Source organism: Chroicocephalus ridibundus, chromosome 3 (genome assembly GCF_963924245.1).
Source record: "Chroicocephalus ridibundus chromosome 3, bChrRid1.1, whole genome shotgun sequence".
NCBI lineage: Eukaryota > Metazoa > Chordata > Aves > Charadriiformes > Laridae > Chroicocephalus > Chroicocephalus ridibundus.
In genome coordinates this window covers 55,098,116-55,118,262 of record NC_086286.1, presented here as the reverse complement: position 1 = coordinate 55,118,262, position 20,147 = coordinate 55,098,116, and the positions used below count along the sequence as shown (strand labels likewise).

The window sequence follows — 20,147 nt, the reverse complement described above, 5'->3', positions numbered from 1 at the left end:
CACAGACTGGACCTGCTGCTGGTATAGTAAATATTTCTACAATCCTTGCTTTAGTTGTCTAGTTGTTTTGGAAATATGGAGGGTAGGAAAAGAGCGGATGTGACCTGGCCCCAAATCCTACCTCCAGCAGTGGTCACAGACAGAAGAAACAGGGCAAACACATATCACAGTTCCTTCTTGTCCTCTCCAAGCCTTCAACAGTTTTCAGCTCAGAGACTTCCAGGTCTAGAAATCTTTGTATTTGGTAACTTCCAGTGGATTTCTCTTCAACAAATACATCTGACCTGCACTGCAGGCAATACAAGTTTTTTGTGTCTTCAACACTCTGTTTCACAGCTTGCGTAAATGTTTCCTGAAAAATATCCTCCTTTACGTTGTTTTGAGTTGTGACTTCCTAGATCTTTTAATTCCCCTAGTTCTTGCATTGGAAAAAACATGAACAATCTGCTCCGACCAGCCTTTCTGTGCCACTTGTGATTTAACAGATCTCTGTTAACAGCTCTTTCCCCCTCAGCTTCCTTTTTTAAAAAACATCTCCTCACTTTTAAGGAGCTCCCTTCTTGACATTGAGTGCAATTCTACACAATTTGGTTGCTCCTGCAAGGATCTGGATGTATTATAGTAGCTACTGCCCCAGCAACGTTTTGATGGTGGCATTTTGAACGAGGTCCTACGTGCTACTTAGTCAAGTCAGGGGATGCTTTTCTTCTCGCGGGCCCCTGCACCAGCTGCTGCATGGAGGGTCATTGACTACCTGAAACAGTCACCTTGGCCGCACGCTCTGACATGACAGTCACTTTACCAGGGGGTAGCCCCCGCCTCGCATTACTGCCCCACGCTCTGCCTTCACAGCATCTTTGATCTCCCTCAGCGCCTTGGCTGGGCAGTGAGTGATACAGAAAATAGAAAAAAATGTATTTTTCTTATTCCAACTGGAATTTTAGTTCATAGGTTTGAAATCTAGACTAGACTAACATGTTAATTTGTTATTGTGAATTTTATCCTAAACTTTCTCCAATTTGATGTAATTATTCCACCACTAACACTGTCTACTTATCTTTCCTCTATAGTTTGTACCTTATTATTTCATGGTCAACCTGAAGGATTGTCCTCAAGGGTAGGAGACCTGAATTCTTACTTGCATTCTATCATTCTAACACCACTAAGAAAGAAGTGACACTAAGCAACTAATTTTGTTGGGTGTTTTTTTTATAGCTGGACACAAAGTGTTTCTGGAATAGGAGTAACTTTAAGTATTTATTTATCCCATTAAGAATTTACTTTATGACAAATATGGGCCTTGACAATTGGACATTATAGCAAATAAATATTAATTTTAATGGTAAAAGATAACAGATTGTTGAGGTAAAGAATAAATTAAAATATTTACAGAAGCAAGTATTTTTATGTATAAAGAGTCTACAAAGAGATGTAAAACTTTTAACAGCTATGAGCAGAAGACAGAGTGAACACCCTGGTGTTACTATCTCAGAAGAAAAAAACATTTGCTTAAATGGATTGGAGGAGGGTGCTTTATGTTCTATGTTGTCGTTGGTCTATCTGGATTTATTTTTTGACTCAGTGACATATGTGTTTCAGATATAACTTTGTCATATTATTTATAGGAAAAAAGTTCTCTTTATTACAGTGAATATTTTCAGATGAATGCACTCTAAGCTCACTGAAGATACTCAATTACCTACTACAGCAAAGTGTAATTATCTTGGTGAAAATAAATATATACAACCAGCAATTTTTGTTTTGGCTAATTTTGATATTTTTTTTCCCTGGGCTGGGCCTGGAAGAGACCTGCCCCTAGCCAGGGGACAGGCTGGGCCAGTCAGACCAGTGTTGGAGGAATGAACGATGTCTCTATTGCTAACCTTAGCATGGCTGAGGTCCTCTGTAAATATAGCCCTATTCATTAACTATACTCTTTATTATCTGCTCTTTTTTCGTTCATTTGTCTGTTAGCATATATCCTTTTGAGCACAACAGTGGCCTCTGTTTCTTTGCAGCCTTCAGCATTGAGAAATTTTTATCTGTACTTTTCCATGTTCAGATTTGATGTCACCTCCTAAAGCATCATTCAGCCACTGCGTGTGCCATGCTGCGGGTTCTCTCTTGTTTAATCCCTACAGCAGAAGACTTTAAGCCTACAGCACAGCTATTTTAAGTCCTTGGGCAGTCACAGTGAAATCTATGCCATGCCTCTCTCATCTTTCTATGCATCCTGAATTTCCTACTGTGTACTCCACACACACTTCCCTCCAGTTTGATCTTTAGCATCAGACTTGTAAACTTCTGCAGAGATCGGATGCCTCCTACCCTGTCTCCTCAGTGACTGCAACCATCACATTCCTCTCTTGCCATGCTCATGAGACCACATACCTCCTGTAGCATTAGGATAACAAAACACTTCAGACGGACTGGACAAGCTTTCACTACCGCTGCCCATCATCAAACACAGTGTCAGTCTCTTCATAATTGCTTTGTGTGGAGCAGCAAGAAGAAAAGATGCAGAAAATTCCTCCAAGTAGTTTTACTGAAGGCTTCAAAGACAAATTAGTGCTAGCATGTCAGAAAGCAGCAGGTCCTCCAATATCTTTTTCAAAGCACATGCTCTAAGGCTCGAGTGCGTGTGAAGATGAAAGTTAAGGCAAATAATACAGAGAGAAAACTATTTTCTCACTTGTGTGGCACAAACTTTCCACCCTATTTTGGGAGAGAACGTACGTGGTATTCCCTAATATTACTTTATTTCAGCTGCTAAGGAAATAACTCTCTGGAAATATCATTATTTATCACTAGTAAATTTTCCACCACAGTTTTTATTCATTTCAGTAAGGGTGAACTCTAAGATTTCATTGCCCATGATAACATTTATCATATCTTTAAATTTCACGTCAGTACATGAAAAAGTGCCAGAAAACTCTTCAAGGCGTTGTCATTCCATGTCCATCTGATGCATATTTCTCAGCACATTCACATGTGTTCTGTTAATTTAACTCCGGTTCTGACTGATACAAGGTAAGGAAAATCTGGATTACTTCCATTGACTCAGGTAGGGATATTACAGATTCAAAACAATGCAGTTTGGAAATCTCTTTCTTGTGCTGTGATCTACATGTGCAATCTATTATTATAATCTAATGTGAATCTTTAATTGAATCATTTATACAGTCTTATTATTTGGCATTAATCCTGTAATAGCTTAACTGGGCCTTCATATATACACTGCTATTGATATTTATTTTTCTCTACCCTATCTCCTTCAGCAACTTGTGAATATAAAACATACAGGGAAATGTGGCATCTATTATTAAAGAAATAGATTGTGACTTTTCTTCCAAATGAGTTTTTATGTAGCCTTATTTCTTATTCTTCTACTTCAGATATCTTAAAATGTTTTACAGGCAAATGTAATGGAAATAAAATGCATGTCTAGCAGACATTTAATATAAGCCTAAACGTATTTATGAATGTGGCTATGAAAACAAATGTGTACACATGGACAGAATATATAAATATATTCTAGCAAGACAGAGTGATAGAAGAATCGACTGAATAAATTATGCCACATATTTTAGTCCTCCACAAATAGCACGTAATGCAAGAAATGTCTTGCATAGCTTCTTTCCCCTGAGAGGAATATGAAGAAAGAAAATGTAGGTTGAGCCTTGATGCTTTAAACAAAACTGATTTGGTCATTTCTCTGCTGTGTATGAAGTTTGCTAACTTTTAAATGTGATGCTGAAGATGGCATTTTCCTTTTAGCATCCTTCAGTCACAAAGGAAAGAAGTCACACTACACAAAGCCAGGAAAAATAAAGCAAACCAGAAATTTATCAGCTACCTTGTGACAATCAAGATGGAACAGCTGACAACTTATTGCCATACATAGTACTAATGAATTAGGTGAAATAACTCCTGATTTAGAAACAAAAAAGTTGCTTATTGTCTCAGAATAAACATGCAACATGGTGGAGCAGTAAGTCTTCCAGATGCAAGGAGTTCCATTTATTCACTTCAGCTCCACAAGAGATACCTGGAGGCTTTTGCCATGGCAAGTGGTCTTTACATATCTTGTACTCGCTTGCATTTCTTACAGCACAGGAGCCACAACTGTTTTTAGCTACTGTAGGTGAGTGAACAGGAGGCTATCTTTCCCCATCATCACATCCTTCTGTGCTGAGCTGCAACTTGCACTGAGATAATCATATTACAGATGAGGTCACAGATGCAGGAAAGAGAAACAGTTCATCTCCATAAGTTAAAAAGTGATTGGAAAAATCAAGTTACTGGAGAGTAAAACATGACAGATTATCATATTTGGAAAGAGATGGTGTATTTTTGGAGCATGTGGTTAATGACAACAGGTAACAGCCTCGGAAACTACTGACAAATGTAAGTCAGGAGGGGGACAGATAATTCTGAAATAACAAATACATTTTGGGACATTTTCATTTCCAAAGCCTGCCTTGCAAGTTAGGGCTCTGTTTGCTACCGCAGCGCTTACATCTGCTTGTCTGACAGAAAGCTCTCTGGGAACACACCGAGGTCAGCAAGAGCAGGTTCACGTTGTGTGCCCCTCTGGTATCGGCATGGGTCACAGAACCAAAGGATGGTGGCTAGCTCAAAGATGGCTGTCAACAAGAGACCACAGAGACAAAAGCTCCTGGGAGAAGAATAGACCAAAGTGTGAAGAGCGAGTCTGAAGTAAAAGCACCCAGGACTGGGTAACAAGGTTTAAAACACCGAAGAGTCCTTCACTCTACATTTACTGCCTTGGTAAGGTGCTTTGAGGTTAAAAAGCTTGTGATAAATTTCTAGCAGGTGCTTCAAGTGAAACAGGAATAGCAGAGAAATCAAATCATATTTCTCTCTCATAAAAAACTTGAGCTAGTGAAATTTCATTGGCTACCAATGAAAGTACCATTGGTTTGCTCTGGTGCAAGCCCACCAAGTAACCTAGGGCCTAGCTGGTGAATCAGATCTTTCATCATTATAAAATATTGAGTTCTGACCCAAGCATAAATAGCCAAGAGTCATATTCCTTGAAAGCTAGACCAAAGATGTGAAAAGAGATGGAGGAATACAGAAAAGCTGCTATAGACTTGCTCAGGCAATGACTCAAGAACAGCCTTGACTAGCGCCGTCTTCTAATCTTCCAAGCCACAGTACACAACAGTGCCCTTTTCAGTGCATACACTTAGTACAGCATGTAAGGACCTTCCCAACAAGACAAAGATTTCAAATAAAGTCAACGTGTTTAGACAAAGTTGGTATTTTTTTACAGTTTCATTGAACAATATCAGCTAGATTAGGAAATGTCATTAATTATCTCTCTAACTGCATTGGGAAGCCTAAACCTAAGTCTGCGAAACAAGGTCATCGGGCACTGTTTACCTCAACAGTCTTATTTTAAGTTGCTATAAAGCAGGATAACTCATCATAACAAATCAGGAGGCAACTCTTGTCAAGTTTGAAAAATGCTAGAAAGAAAGAAACAGGGAAGAGTAGAAACGGAACACAAAAAGAAGGAAAAGGAGTAGAAAGAATGAGAGTAATAGTGAAAGACTGAACGAGCAGCAAAAACAACAAGGAACATTCAGAAATAATGGCAATGGGTGTAAGGTTAGGAAGACTAAAGTTTAGGTGTAGCAAGCAAGAAAAAGGGAAAGAGAACCACCCAGTGAGCGGTGCCCCTTGCTTTCTGAAGAACAGCACAGCTCCACCGAAGAGCCTCATGAAGTTTTCACAAAGTATAAAAATAATTAATTTACTATAATGTAGCTGACAGACAGCTAGAAATAAAATGTCAAAACCTCGCTGGAAAGAGAATTTCCCACAATCAAATGTGAAAACAGCTCTGGATCCTGAAACACTTTTTGTTCCTATTTATTGAGAAGACAGACATCAGATATGAATGTTAAAGGGAACTGAGACAAGAGTAGAAGCAAGCTGCCTCTCAGCCAGCCTGTACTGCACAGCTGACACTGGCCACATGAAGTAAGAGTGTGAATCAGAAGAACATGAAATTATGCGACATTTGACACCTGGAAAGCTGCAAAGAAGAATGCTAGAGGACCTATGTATTCATCACCTGTTCATGACACCCTACCTACTGAAAACCATCCATAACTCTGAAGTTTCAGCATGAGTTTCAGGTATACTAGGATTTACTGCAACATACCCAGCTGTCATCGTGCTGAGCCTCTCCCGAGTAAAAGGTACGATTACGAGATTACGTTTCAAAATATTTTAATGCTGTCCCATGGTGTCCGGTTAGCTGAGATGCCAGTATCATTAAACAAGGGTAGTAAATATTAAAATTATTATTTATAAATGATACTCAAATGAAACATTCCTGCCTATTTGCAAAACATAGTTTAGGATGCAAAAATGACTAACACATAGCTCTCGCCAATTTGTATACATGTACTTAGCTTTAAACATGGGAGAAATTCCATGGATCTTGAGAACCACTGGATCCCCCAGATAATAAAAGTTAAGGGAAATATATAGGAAATGGAAACAGTCACCGGACTGGAATCTGCATGCTTTGCACAGGATTGGAATCTGTAAACTTTTACTTTATAATTTTATTTTAAAGCTATTTGTATTTACAATGCATATTTCAGTATTTATCCATCTCCGTAGCTATCCTTGCTGTGTTGCAATTTTGATTCATTGTTAGGTTGATGCGTATGTATTAGTACTGCAGATGAAAGCAGAATTTCTGTTTTTTTCCTTTCTAACTAGGATTGTTTTTCTGATGTTTCAATTTCTTTCCTTCATGTTAGGTAAATGTTCACATACTTTTTTTCTGTATGCAAAGAAACTGCTCTGAAGTCTCTGAGCCTTGTGCAAACATAGGGGCCTATGCATACAAAGCAGTATGCAGAACGAAGAATGTAACTCGTATAAACTTCTTTATTCTTTTGTCAATAAACAACTTCAAATTAGCTCTTATCAGATAACTGAAATTAACTGTTTATACACTGCAAGGCCCTGACACTGCAGATCTTTCTTACTGTTAGCAAGGTGAGCAGTCACATTGTCTTCTGTGGAGTCACTCACATGCTTAAATGTACACAAAGAACATTTCAGGGACAAAGCTCTATTTGCAGAAAGTCAGGTAGCTAATCAGACCAGAAGCTACAGTATGTCTGCCTGCACTGCTCTCTGCAGAGAATTTCCTGGTCAATAAATTTTTAATTCAACTTGGTAAGCAGAGACAAAAGTCTTACGTATTTGCACTGCTTTGTCTAGAGTGAGTGATTCCTGTACTGCCATCAGAGCAGCAAAGTTTAAGAAACATAACCACAGAAGTAAAAGACTTGATATTCCTTTTGTCTACTGCTTTTGTCTTCTTTAGAGCCTGCGAGTTCATGCCATCAAGCTTGTCTTTAAACTATACAGGTTAGAGTCTTAAAGCAGACAACTGGGATTCCTGGATAATCAGATTTGGAGCTTTAAGGAATCCAATGAAGGCTAAAAGACCAAAACTTAGCAATAATCCATCATATAGTAACAGAAAACTGACACGGACAGCAGCACTTACCCAGTCCTTTTCATTATTTTTTTTCCCCTCAGGTTCTGAGCAAAGATAGATGGATTATTGTTTCATGTCACAACTCTTTCCAGCACAAAGACTGAAGGTCTTCCTCTCTTCATCAGCTGAGGACATTGCTATTAGGTCATTGCTGTGATGATAACTCTAAAACCTAAGTTGCCACCACATCTAAACAGACCAACCATTGTGGTCCCATTTCTACTTTGCCTTCCTTCTCCTCCTTTGCCCTTCTAGACTTGAGCTGTCACTTCTGGCTTCTCTGCTCAGGTGATATTTCACAGCAGCAAAAGCGGATGTTACCTGGGGCCTCCTCCCCCTGCAGCACCAGCTAAGCCGTCCTCTCCCCCTTCTTCAGCTGGTGGTGGCGTTCGTGCAGATATGCAGTGACCCATGTACGTCAGGCAACTGATACCGCTGAAAACGTACCCAGAACAATCACAATAGTATGTGAGTTTTCAGGCAGATCAGCATCTTTAGCCAGCTGACTGCCCTGCTGCAGAAGAACTAATGTTACTGGAAAGGAGGGAAGCGGAATATGTAACCAAGAGAAAGGAGGAGGAAAGGAGTAGATCACGGCAGCCTGGAATCAGATTAAACTCCAACAGAGGCAGATCTTACGCACTGTCTTATTCCTTTGGATGCCAGGGAATGGGGCAAGGCAAATAGACGCTATTTCAGTTGTAGGCCTTTTGCATCTCTCTGTGCAAATGACTTATGGAAAGCATTCATAATTACTGGACAGAATTTCTTCACACAAATAGGACAGCTGTCTGTTTAATGAGTGTAATTTTTTTCTTTCACTCTCCCCACCTTTATGCCTCTTCCTACTCTTAAAGGTGCTTTTCTTCTTAACTGCAGTTTCATAAGAATTAAAAGTTAAGTCCCTCTTTTGAATTTTAAGCACCTCAGTTAAAATTTTCTAAATCCTGTACATAATCTGTTGTACAAGCTCTGGGCTAACTGGCTCTTCTCAGTAGTCTAAGAGGCAGAGGTGGTAGGCCAGTATCTTTTCCACTTCCTTCTGATGCGGCTGCTGCCTTGTGCAAGCCTCCCCCCCTGCCCGCCATTTGAAATGGGGGATCATTTCCACACCATGCCAGCCTCCCTGCTGTAGTAATAATTCTTGCAGCAATACAACCACTCGCTGTCATGGCCTCCTCAGTCTTCATTTCTAATGGGTTTGGTTCTCTGGTCTCTCCCAAGACTTTGAGCAACTTACTTAAAACTCCACTTAACTTTTTCCAAATGGTGCGTCTCCAACTCAAACACCATTCCACCCACAGTGCACTTCACAGGGTGAGCCTCCGCACAGCTGACCCCACCTAAAATCCATCCAGCAGCTGGCGCGGCACGAGGCTTCGAGTCTCCCTCCAGACAGCACACAGCGGGACAGGCAGCCTGTCCCTCCGGCGGCCGGTGCTCCAGGAGAGGGACGAGGGCAGCTGCGGCAGGGACCAGCTCTGCCCCGTGCACCCTCACTCCACACCCGGGGAGCGGAGGTACCCTGGGTCGGCTGTTCCCCGGGTGAGAGCGTGGCAGGTAGGCCGCACGGCCTGGGGCGGCAGGGCCCGCGGTGGGCGCTGGCGGCCGTGACGCCCCTGTCCTGACTGACTGACTGACTGACACTAACACTGACTGACTGACGCCGACTCTGGCTGGTATTGACTCTGACTGACTGACTGAGGCTGACACTGACAGGCCGGGCGGCGTCACACCGCTGCGGCCTCCTAACGGCCTCCTAACGGCCTCCCCCACCCCGCGCGCGCCCCCCCTCGCGGGGCGGTGACACGCGGTCAGTGGGCGCGCCCAGCACGTGCGGGGTCGGGAATGCGGTGAGGGCGGGAGGGGGGTTTGTGTTGAGGGGGGGAAACGGGCGGCCCCGCCCACTGGTCGGCGGGGGAAGGGGCGCGCGTCATGTGAGCACGGCGCCCGCACATGACGGCGGTCACATGACCGGGTGGTGAGTGGGAGGGCGGGGAGGTCACATGACGTGCCCGCTGGTCGCCGGCGCCGCCTGACGTCCCGGGGCAGCCGCCGCCGCTGCCCGGCCCAGCCCGGCCCGCGCCCATGGCACCCACCGCCCTCCGCGCCGCCGCTGCGCTCGCCCCGCTCCTTCTCCTCCTGTCGCTCCCCCTGCGGCCGGGGGGAGGTAGCGGGGCCGCCGCCGCCGGCCTGAGCGACGCCTACCGGGATCTGTGCAGGTGGGCAGCGGGGGGCGGCCGGCGGGACGGGGCGGTGGGCGCGGCGGCCGGAGAGGGCCTGCCCTCCCGTGGGGAAAGGCTGTAGCCGGCGAAGTGCGGGGCGTGTGTGTGTCTCCGGGTGCTCCTGCTCGCTCCTGCCCTCCGCGGGGCCGCCTGTGAGCGGGCGGGCCCCCCCCCTGGGGCGGCCCGGGCAGGGCTTTTTTGTGGCCCGTTCCGTCGAGGGTCGTGCCGGGGAGCGCTGGGCGTGCGGGTGTTCCCAAGGTAGCACAGCAAGCTGGGTCTGTGGCGAGCGCGCCGCAGCACCGTGGGAGGCCGGTGAAGCTGCCTGGGTCTCCTCGGAGGGGGGGCTGAGGGCTGGCGGCGTGGGGCAGCCCCCCGTAGGACCGCATCGCCCGTGGCTCCCTGCGGATACGGGAAACCCGCAGGTGAGAAGATGGGGAGACTTGCTCTCTTCAGGTCGCCTGTGGCCAGGAGTGGTGGTTTATGTCACCGCACCCGTTCCAGTGTGAAAAAAACAGAAGTGGTTTGGAAGGGACATCACTTGACAGTCACCTTTTTACTAAGGGTATCACCAGATTCCATTAAGTTACTTGCAGGGGAGTTAAGAAAGCTTTGAGAAATGAGAACTGCTGTGTGGAAATGGCGCCGTTCTTCATGTTTTGGCATGTTCCTACTCTGAATTCAGCCATGAATTTAGTCTGGCAACGATATTATGCTAGTCTTCATTTCTCTGGTATTTAGCCAGAGTATGCTGTGGTACTTGTAGGAATGCTTCATCTTGATCGGTGGCACTGGGCAGGCACCAGTGTAACACAATGAATGTGGCACTGAGGGCACAGGTTGGGTCACCGGAGGGAATGGGCTCCCCTCTTGGTGGGGTGTGGGGTATGAGAATATTAAATGATGAAAAAGGGGAAAAGTGGGTTTGCTTGCAAGATTAACCCATGAGAGTGGCAGAAAATGTTTTTGTCAGATGACCACTCTAACTGTAGGGTTGAGACAGAAATGACAATCTATTGTATGGCTTCTGCAGGGAATTTAACTCCCCTTATTCTAATGATTTTTTAAAAAAATTGTACCCCAAAAGGCTTGATTTTCAAGCTGTTCCTATTTTTAGAATAGCATCAAGTCCTGTCAGCGTCTGTCTTAGTTTTGTTGCATGCCTGTGAGTAGAGGAATATTTGGGAGTGCCATTGAGACATGCAGTTTCTTTTTGGATGCAAAAAAACTTAAGGTAGTTTTCTTTTGTTACTAGCAAGTGAAAAATAAATTGTGAATAGATAGCACGATTGGCAGTTTTCCTTGTAAGACAGACTGCTTCAAAAACATGTGCTTGCTGTTGTGCTATGGTGGGAAAAACTGCTTCGAAGGACTTATGCCTCGTAATCTAGCATGGGTAAAGGAGAAACCAAGAACTTTCAGTCTGACATGTTGGGAAGACCTCATGGAGATTGGTGGTGAAGTGTCGTCTCAGGCACAGTTGCAGAAAAGCTACCAAGTGAGGGATGATGCAGTTAGGTGACGCAAACACCTACACTGCTGGCTGATGTCTCAGCCAAAAGATACAACATGGGTGTGCAGGACAAGTCCATGACCAACCTATTTTTGCACTCCCTTAAGACAAGGTTTTGATTATTTTACAACTGTTAAGAAAATGGTGTCCTGACTTTTGTGTGGCCTAATAGGGCTAGTCTCTGTCTGGCGTGTGAATGTCAAAAAGTGGCCAAGGAAGAAAAATGTTGAGGGTTAGAAGAGGCACTGACTGTCTTTTAAATAAGAGTGAGGACTGCTGTCTTGCAGGGAGGAGAAGTGTCAAAACTGGTTTGTGCAAGAACTGCAGCATGAGGCGAACTTGAGGTAGTGGTTTTCATTGCTTGTTTTGTGTAGCCTTACTGCTAGTATGCTTGGACGGTCTGGGGGAAAGAAAAAAAGCTTTGCTTCTCTGAAACTTTGTTAAATGTTGTGGCTTGTGGTGACTGGTTTCGTCATGCTTTCTCCTTCCTTCTTGTGTGCTCTGACAGCTGACTGCTGTCATGTGACTTGCAATTGGAATTCGCTTTTTATTTTCTGTGTAGAAGTCTCTCCAGGATTGCTGCAGTATGAGCACCTGGGAAAGAATACAGGGAACTGGTTGGATATAAAAGTTGCTAGCTAGTTTGGTCTCTTTCCCTGTTTTTCCTTCTTCCCCTTACATTTTTCGTGTGACAACACAGGATTAACAAATTTTGGAGTTACAGTTGATTTTGTGGGCTGTTTTTTTAAATCCATCTACTTTAAAAACAAAAGAAAGCTTGACAGTTTGGGTTCAGCTTCCATGTAACATTGGGGAAGTTACTATAAAACTTTCCTTCCCCTCTAAAAAAGTTGCAGGAAATGTTTTGAGTGTGATGGCAGAGCAGCAAGTACAAGCTGCTGCCTCTGCCCGCTGTTTTGCCTGATAATCTACCCTCCATGAGAGACGGTTTGATGACAGGTACTGTTTTTGTCTTCTGTGCAAGCATAGGAGTTGCTGCGTAACTTCTATAACTTTTGGACTCTTGAGTGGAAGGAAAAGTCCTCAAACTCTTGTATATCACAGGATTGCTGTTATGCAGAATTTCCAGTTTTGGGGTTGTCTACTTTACATTTAATGTTGTAGTTTTAAATAACACAACTCCTACAGTTGTCTGTATGTATAGCTTTGTTCATTCAAATGCTGTCTTTTCAGCCTTTGTCGTGAAACCACAACTGTGTTCTTGTGTGCTGATGGAGACCCTGGGTGTAGCGTTCAGCTTAGCCTTGGTGAAGAAGGGTGTGCTGAGTATAGAGAGGTGACCTTTAGGTGAACTTGCTCAGCTCTATTAAGTACTTTAACTTATTTAAGTGGGAGATGTCATAAATAAGTCATTACTGGACTTATTTGCGTATGTGCATGGTTGCTTCATGTGCCTGGGGAGCTGCCATTGTAATGGCTTAAATGTGATTTCTCAGCACATGAGCTTCCTATAGCTCTTGTGTACTTGAACTTCAAATTGCTGTGCCTTTTTTTCCATGTTCTATAACGTGATGTAATAGACGGGGTTTAGAGTATAGCATGAAAGACCAAATGTCTTCTGGATGGGGAAAGCTGATCAGCATGTGGTGTAACTGTAAGGCTGTTGCGTATGACGCATATGCAAGAAAACTTGCCTGAAGACATGCACTGTGCATGATGGTTGGAAAAGGTGAAAGCTAAGCTAGAGCAGAGCTCAGCATGAATAGGGATGCATTAAAAAGCTCTTGAAGCATAGCGATAGCTCTGTACCTTGTGCTATTCAAGCTTTGATTTTCTGTAAGGAGGACTTGCTTTGACGTAGATGTTTCTTGACCATACATACGTGTGCTAAAATGTTAGCCACATCTAACAGTGATTTCTGTGGCAAGTAGTGGATCTGAGCTGCTAGCTTCAAATTTGAAATGGTCATCCTGGAAATTGTTCCTGAGCTTGTCTACCTGTGATCGTGCTGGTTGAACGGGCTTGTAAAGAGCTTCAGGTATTAGTTTCTTCTCTGCCATGCTTTCATACCTAAGGAGCTGCTGGGGACAAAATTATGAGAATGCATAATCATGTATGGATCAGCCTTCCAGCTCTGTGGTTGTAGGTTCCTTTGTTGTCTCTGTGCCAGGTCATCTGTGCAACTGTCCCTCCGGCAAAATGGGCCAGTTCAGAGCATTCACCAGAGAGCAAACACATGTTTCCTTGTAACTGTACTTTATAGCTGGTGGGAGCAGGGTGTTCTCTTCTTCCTAGCAATCATCCTTTAGGCCAGGGTTTGGGAACCAGAAACTCGAGCGTGGTTGTGAGAATGGTAGCAGTAGTCTTTCTGGCGCTGTGTTGCGTTTGAAGTGGTTTGGTAGCGCTCAGACCTGAAAGTGGCTCTGGTGTGGGGACGCGTGTGCTGTGACAGCCGTTAGCCATCTGCACCTTATCTGACTCCAGTGCCTGAGCTACTGGTTCGCAAGGTAAACTAGACTTGCTTTTCCCTTTCTCATGTTATTTTTTCCACGAGTTACTGCTTTGCTTTGTCAAAAAAACGCAGAGCGCTCTTTTTGATCTTAAACCGAAAAAGTAGCTTAATTTTGTTTTTCATGCTGTTGTTTCAGTGTCTTAAAAACAAAGCTAGGTAGCTGGAAAGGCTGACCTGCAGGCAAGGTTATTGCCAGTAACTCGTTTGGACCTTGCTTGTGCAACTGCTTTCGACAGTGGCCTGGGCTGGTGCTGCCTCCAGCAGGGGATCCTCCCTGCCTCAGAACTGGCTGGGCTCAGTCACCTCTCCACACACATTCTTGTTTTTGCTGCCTTAATTTCAAGAGAGGGCGGTCCCTGGGTCTGGTGTGTGTTAGGCGCTGGGGCCAGCAGCACAGAGGAGAGGGGAGTGCAGGAGAGCCTGCCCTGGACGGGGCCGGGGGGAGGGTTGTTGGTGTGAGTGCAAATTTCAGGCCTCTGACTCTGGGATAATCTGCGGTTGGGTTAACCTGGAAGCAGGAGTCATGTTGTGATTTCAGCAAAAATAAGTGTTGGACGGTTTTAATCGAGGCAGATGCCATGTTTGAGCCCAGATCTTGGACTACACCAGAAATGGCTCTTGAATGGTGCCATCGGCGAGGCAGCAGCAGTACCGAGCCCCTTGGATAGAGGGTACATCGCACCCCACCCTGTGACTGAGGCTGTTGCTTTTTAGAGCTGTTGGTATAACAGCTCCCTAAACTAGCTCAACCGCAGTGAATCCGGGACAGCTTAAGCCCTTCAAACAAGATAACTTTGGCTGGCCCCAGCCAAAGGGGTAATTACGTGAGGCATCACCGCAGGTGGAGGTGAGTGCTGGAGGAAGCTGGACTGCGTGGCTCAGTTGTGGTCAGGATGGGCAGCGTGATTGCCAACAAATTGTTTCCATTACAGGATGCAGTGGAGAGGTCAGCTTGTATCTTGTTGGAAAGTGGAGCACATGCAACTTGAAACTATTCCCAGGCAATGACTTAATGCCAGGAGTCTTACTTGTGAGAGAAGTAATTCTTGCTTTTACTGTGAAAGCGCGTTTTGCATCTCTGAGAACAGCTGCCGAGACTGCATCCAGCCTGCTGTTACTCCCAAGGAATAAATCCTGCCCTGCTCCTCCCACCCGTTTAAAAAAAAAAAAAAAGTCCCTTGAACTTCCTTGAAAGTAATACTACTACAGAACTGCATTATATTTTAATTTTTGTGTGGCACTGAATTTGTGGTTTGGAACACAATTAAACATGGGATTTGTTATTTCCTTTCTGTGGACTGTTTTGAAGGATTCCTGAGCCTTCCCTGTTCAGGGGCCAGTGAAGGGGCAGAGGGAAGGGCTGGCTGCAGTGACTGCTTTGCTTCTGTTCTGTTAGCTGCTCATCTTGTTTCTTTTTTGCTTCTGGCATGTGGGTGAAATGACTTGAAGATGTTGATTTCCTCTGTTTCATAACATGGAACTAGGAAAGCAAACCCCTTAATATCTCATAGAGCGATAATTCTGTTGTGTAAAGAACTTGCATTCTCGTTCAGTTCACAAACAGATTTTAATTTGCAAGATCTCTAAAACAAAAAAACCCCACCCAAACTGAAAAAACTAAAAATATACTAAAAAACACTCTAGCGTGATCAAGAACTTCATACCTCAGTATTGTATATTACCTTTTTGTTGTCTTCCAAAACCAGTAAAAAAATGAGTACTGGAACCCTTGGGAATTTTTCAGTGAAATGCTAACTTTCTAGGACTTCATTATGAAGAAATTGTATTTTGACTGAAATGCATTTTCTCCTGGAGGTCAAAAAGGCTTTATTTAGTCTTAGTCTACTGCTGTTTTTAGAGCCCTTGAAGGTAGAGTCAGGTTCTTCTAAATTTGTGTGTGTGTGATTTTGTGTTGTCAAGCTTTCTTCCATTTCTTAACTTTGGTTATTCTGTACTGTCACTCAGTTCTCATCATCATCCCTCATTGGGTTTGTCTTTATCCACTTCAGAAATGCAAGAAACTGGCTCAGAGCACTAATCAGTGTGACTGTAAAATGTCAGCTCTGCCTCCTTATGAGGAAAGAATAATGGCAAGTATTTGTCTAGGATTGAGACACAGTCCTTGAATCTGATTAAAAAGTAATTTTATTGGTCTTTTAGGTATGACTCAGTACCTAGTAAGTTGTTTTTTGAGCCTTATGTTATTATATTTGAGCCTTTATATCCCAATATAATTAGGATATAAAGGTTTTTTTGTTTTGTTTTGTTTCAGCTCACAGAGAGGACTTTCTTGTAGTTGTCCCTAACTTCTTCCAGCCATTAGCAGACTGAAATTAATAAGGCAGTTGTAGTACAGGGAAGCCAAGAACTCTGTAGTCAGTAATTAAATGGGAAAAGTATGTGGCATTTTACTGCTGGCTCTTTGATCAGAGATGGGATGCACTGGATTTGAGAGGAGTTCCTGGAGGATTCAAAATCTAGAGTAGAGTAGCTGAACTGCTGTTGCCCTTTCCTCACCCAGGGATTGTGCTTTGGAAGCAGAAAAAGAATGGGTTCCCCTCCTGGGGGGGATCTGGGGTGTGATAATGTCAAGTGGTGCAACACCTATGGGCTAGAGATGAAGGCAAACAAACCTTATGGGTGAAGCTTCTGGTCAACTTCTGATTTCCTGCTAGCTGAGTGAGGGGAGTTGAGCTCCCTCGCTGGGTTTGGTACTCGTCTGTAGATGAAGACAAAAGCTTCTATGGGTCAGATAGACTCATTAAACCCTGTGTGAGTTGAAAGTAATGGGGATACCTAATAAGTCACTGTGCGGTCCTCAGTTTTCTGATGTGATGACTCTGTATTAAATCCTACTGAAGTTTCCACTTGGGATAGAAGGGAAGCTGGAGAATCTCTTATGCTGCAGAAATCAATACCTTCCAGAGGATACAGGCTGCTGCCAGCGCCAGAAAAGGTGTAGCTGAGCCAAGCTGACGGCAGATTCTATGAAATGTTTACTGAGCTGTGCCTTTTGAACAGAGCTTGGCCAGAGCACCGTGCTAGTACGCCAGGCTGTCGAAAGAGCTCCTGGCTCCAAACTAGCTGACCTGGGCCTGCCTCGAAACTGGTTGGTGCTGTGTCATGTGGCTGACCACATCTCGCTGCAGTCGTGCCGCCTTGCTGTGAGGCAAACAAATCCTTGCTCTACCTCTGAACTACACTGCATTTTATTTTTTTCCTGTTACTCTCATTTATTCCCCGTTGTGTTTAGCCAGAGCTTCGTGTTCCTTTATCAGTATTTAGACAGCTGACTTTCTGATACTGCTGTAGCTAGCTAGTGTGATCTTTCACGGAGTCTCTCGTGGATAGCTCTGCTTGCTTTCCAGCTTCTGACATCACCCTTCAGAAACTGTCCTTTCAATGTTGAGATACATATATATATATTTATAGAGATCTATATCTAGCTATTAAAGTGCATAAAGGTGCAGCTAGGCCCTAATAAACATTGTTGGCATCTTTCAGTCTGAATGCTGTGAGAATCTCAACCCCAATTTTGACGCCGAAAGTAGGTGGCTCCGCTTGGCTGCTGGCAGGCAGGATGTGGCTGGCTGTTCTAGACTTAACGCTCAGACTTAGTTCTTCTGCCACTGTTACTGGGTATTGATAAAATGCAGTAGTGTGCACTCTGCCAAAGACATTTGAGAAGTTTATCAGACTGTCAAGGAAACAGGTTCACCACCTGTGATATACCTATTCAGGGTGACCTTCACAGACAGTTGAGGGGGAAGAATGGGTGGTTGGCTGTTCATGAAAGGGGAAAATGGACCTGATATATGTTCCTCAAGTGGTTATATCTGTTTTGTTCTTGTCCCTGACACAGTAACAATTATTTCTGGCATTTACAGATATAGACCACAAGTATGAAACTCCAGTTAGGGGTGCTGTTAGCTTTATAACTTGGTTATTTCAGGGACTGGTGCCTAGAGGATGGCAGTGCAGACAGTATTCATACTGATTGATGGGCTTTTTTTTTTTTCTTTTCAGTTACACATGGGAAGCAATTGATACAGACAAACACGTGCTTTATAAAATAAACTTCTGTTTTGGTGTTGAAGAGTGTGGAAGATCAAGTGCAGTCTGTGCATATGACATCAATAAGAAGACCTATGTGTCTGTAGGTAAGTAAACAACCACCCTTCCTCATAAGTAGTTCAGGGTCATGTTAATGGATGGTCTTCTAACTACTGCAAACTTTGACATGCTAGCAAAGTTTTTTTTGTCTTCTCAGAACAGTGTAAAACCTTATTCGGTTGTACACTTACTGTGGAGGCTTGGGAAAATATGATCCGATTGCAGGTAATCACTTCACAGGACAGTGAAACTTATCTTATGGTCTAGTTAACTACTCTAGTGTGAAACTGTGGAAGGCTATCTCAAGTAGCAGTAAGTGCATCTAACTGTGGCAAGGTGTGCACTGTACACAGCCTGGTTTGAAGCTTGATACTGAACACAGGATAAAGCTTGAGTTGTAGCTCTAAACTATGCTACACCCTAGCCTTTGTTGTATTGCTCTGTTCAGAGTTAGGTTACTCTCTGTAATGTCATCTTGGAGTCTTGTTAACCTTCCTGTTACACACAGAAAGGAAGTCAAGTACATGTAGTCCTCTGTTTTCAGTTACACTTGTCAAATCTGGTGTCTGCTTCGGTAGTTCACAGATGTCCTTGGTATTCTGAGTAGTAGTGGACTTCTGCATACTGATCTAAATATGAAACTGGCATATTCCTATAAGCGTGCTTGCACATGGCTTCATCAATCAGAAGCAAATTGTGCTCTGAACAGTATTTGTGTGCGTATTTTCATGGATGCTTGTCACTTCCAAGGTTGCTTCTGTGCTTCAGCTAGTGAAACAACAATATATGAATACTGATGAAGAGGTTTTCTGGTAGTTGACTGTTACTTCTAATAAAATAAAGCAATAACTTTCTGAAGGGTAGTATCTCTTCAAACTGTCTCTTGTCCTGCAGATCTGAAGTCTGAACCTAACATGCTTGCCAATTTTGCTTTCCATAAGAGACAGTGTTTATGAGAAGCTATAAGTCTTCAGCAAAAGTGTTTGAGCTTGAGCTGCTGGAAGATGGTGAGGAGGAAGGTGATTCTTGCCTGTATGCAGATGCAACAGCAGCCAGTTAACCTCCATTTCCCCACCCCTCTCCATTAACTGTAGACATACTTTGGTTTCAGGCTGTGGTCAATCGGTGCTTTTCAAACATACTACTAGTGTTGCAATGCAGGCTTATAAAATCATTGGGTGCATGAATAAAAGTATATCTCAGTTCTGTGTGTTGTGTTATTTTAAAAATGTAGTTCAGTAGTTCCAAGCTCCAGAGTTTTCTGGGATGTGTGGTTAGATGCACCTGAGTTCAAACTGCAATTGCGTATAGAGGCGTCTTCTACTCTTAGGAGCACAATATCTCAGTAGACCACTTGACATTGTTAATGTGTTTCATTCCTAAAAGGTATAGCAAGAATTTTGTTTCCTGCTGATGTGGGTCTCAACTCATGTGGTTGAGTCTTCAGTTGTCTGTGGATCACGAAAGGAAACAGCATCTGGGCATCTGTTTTAAAATGTTTTTTTGAGTGAGACTGGAACATGACAGATTGAGGAAGCCTGTTGTCCCCAGGGAAGTGTGAGACCTGGAGGCTTCTGTAGGTTTTGTTCCACGCTTCTTGTGGAAAGAGGAAGGGATAACAGAGCTGGGTGATGACCATGAGCAGTATCGAATATTCTGCTGTATGCAAACCTTGTGTATCTTACTACCTGACTACTACTGGGTGGAAGAGGATTTGACAACAATCATAACTTGGTCTTGCAGAGGCTGTTTGAATTGACTCTTGAGGATTAAGCCACAAATCCTGTTCAAGTAAGATATGTTTTTAGCCACCCTGCAATAAATTAAGAAATCAAGGCAGTGCAGTTAAAGTCGACACTGAATTTTGCTTTGTTTTTTTGGTCAAACTGTCTAAGTCTTGTTCTTGGTAAGTCTGAGGCTTATTAGTGACACCTGCCATGCGTCACTGTACTGCCTCTAGTTGTGTTGGAGCTTCAGCACCATCCCACTGAGTTGAGATCATGCTAATGGATTATCAAGCCTCTTGTTTGTCAAAAAAAACCCCAAAAGAATAATTACTCTTAATGAGAAAAGAGGAATCTCCTTAATCCCCTTGTAGGCAGGTACAGACTCCCAGCGTAGGTTCCAGTTACTTGAAAGCTAAGCTGCATACCTGTCTTCAAGCAATTCAGTTGATATGAGATTACTGGTATGAGAAAGCTGAGTGCAGGCTTTGATTTGGGGGAAGAAGAGCAATTTGCCAGGTGATAAAACTTTATTCAAATATGG

At 43.6% G+C, this 20,147-nt stretch overlaps 1 protein-coding gene across 1 annotated transcript in view; it reads left to right on the top strand.

The window, feature by feature from the left end:
- Positions 1-9,540: 9,540 nt before the first annotated feature.
- The window catches only part of IGF2R (insulin like growth factor 2 receptor), a 63,011-nt gene continuing 52,404 nt past the window's right edge, over positions 9,541-20,147 (top strand). The window contains exons 1-2 of the mRNA XM_063329210.1: positions 9,541-9,780; positions 17,793-17,926. Coding sequence (XP_063185280.1) covers positions 9,647-9,780; positions 17,793-17,926 — 268 coding nt within the window. The 5' untranslated portion in view covers positions 9,541-9,646. The remainder of the gene's footprint in view (positions 9,781-17,792; positions 17,927-20,147) is intronic.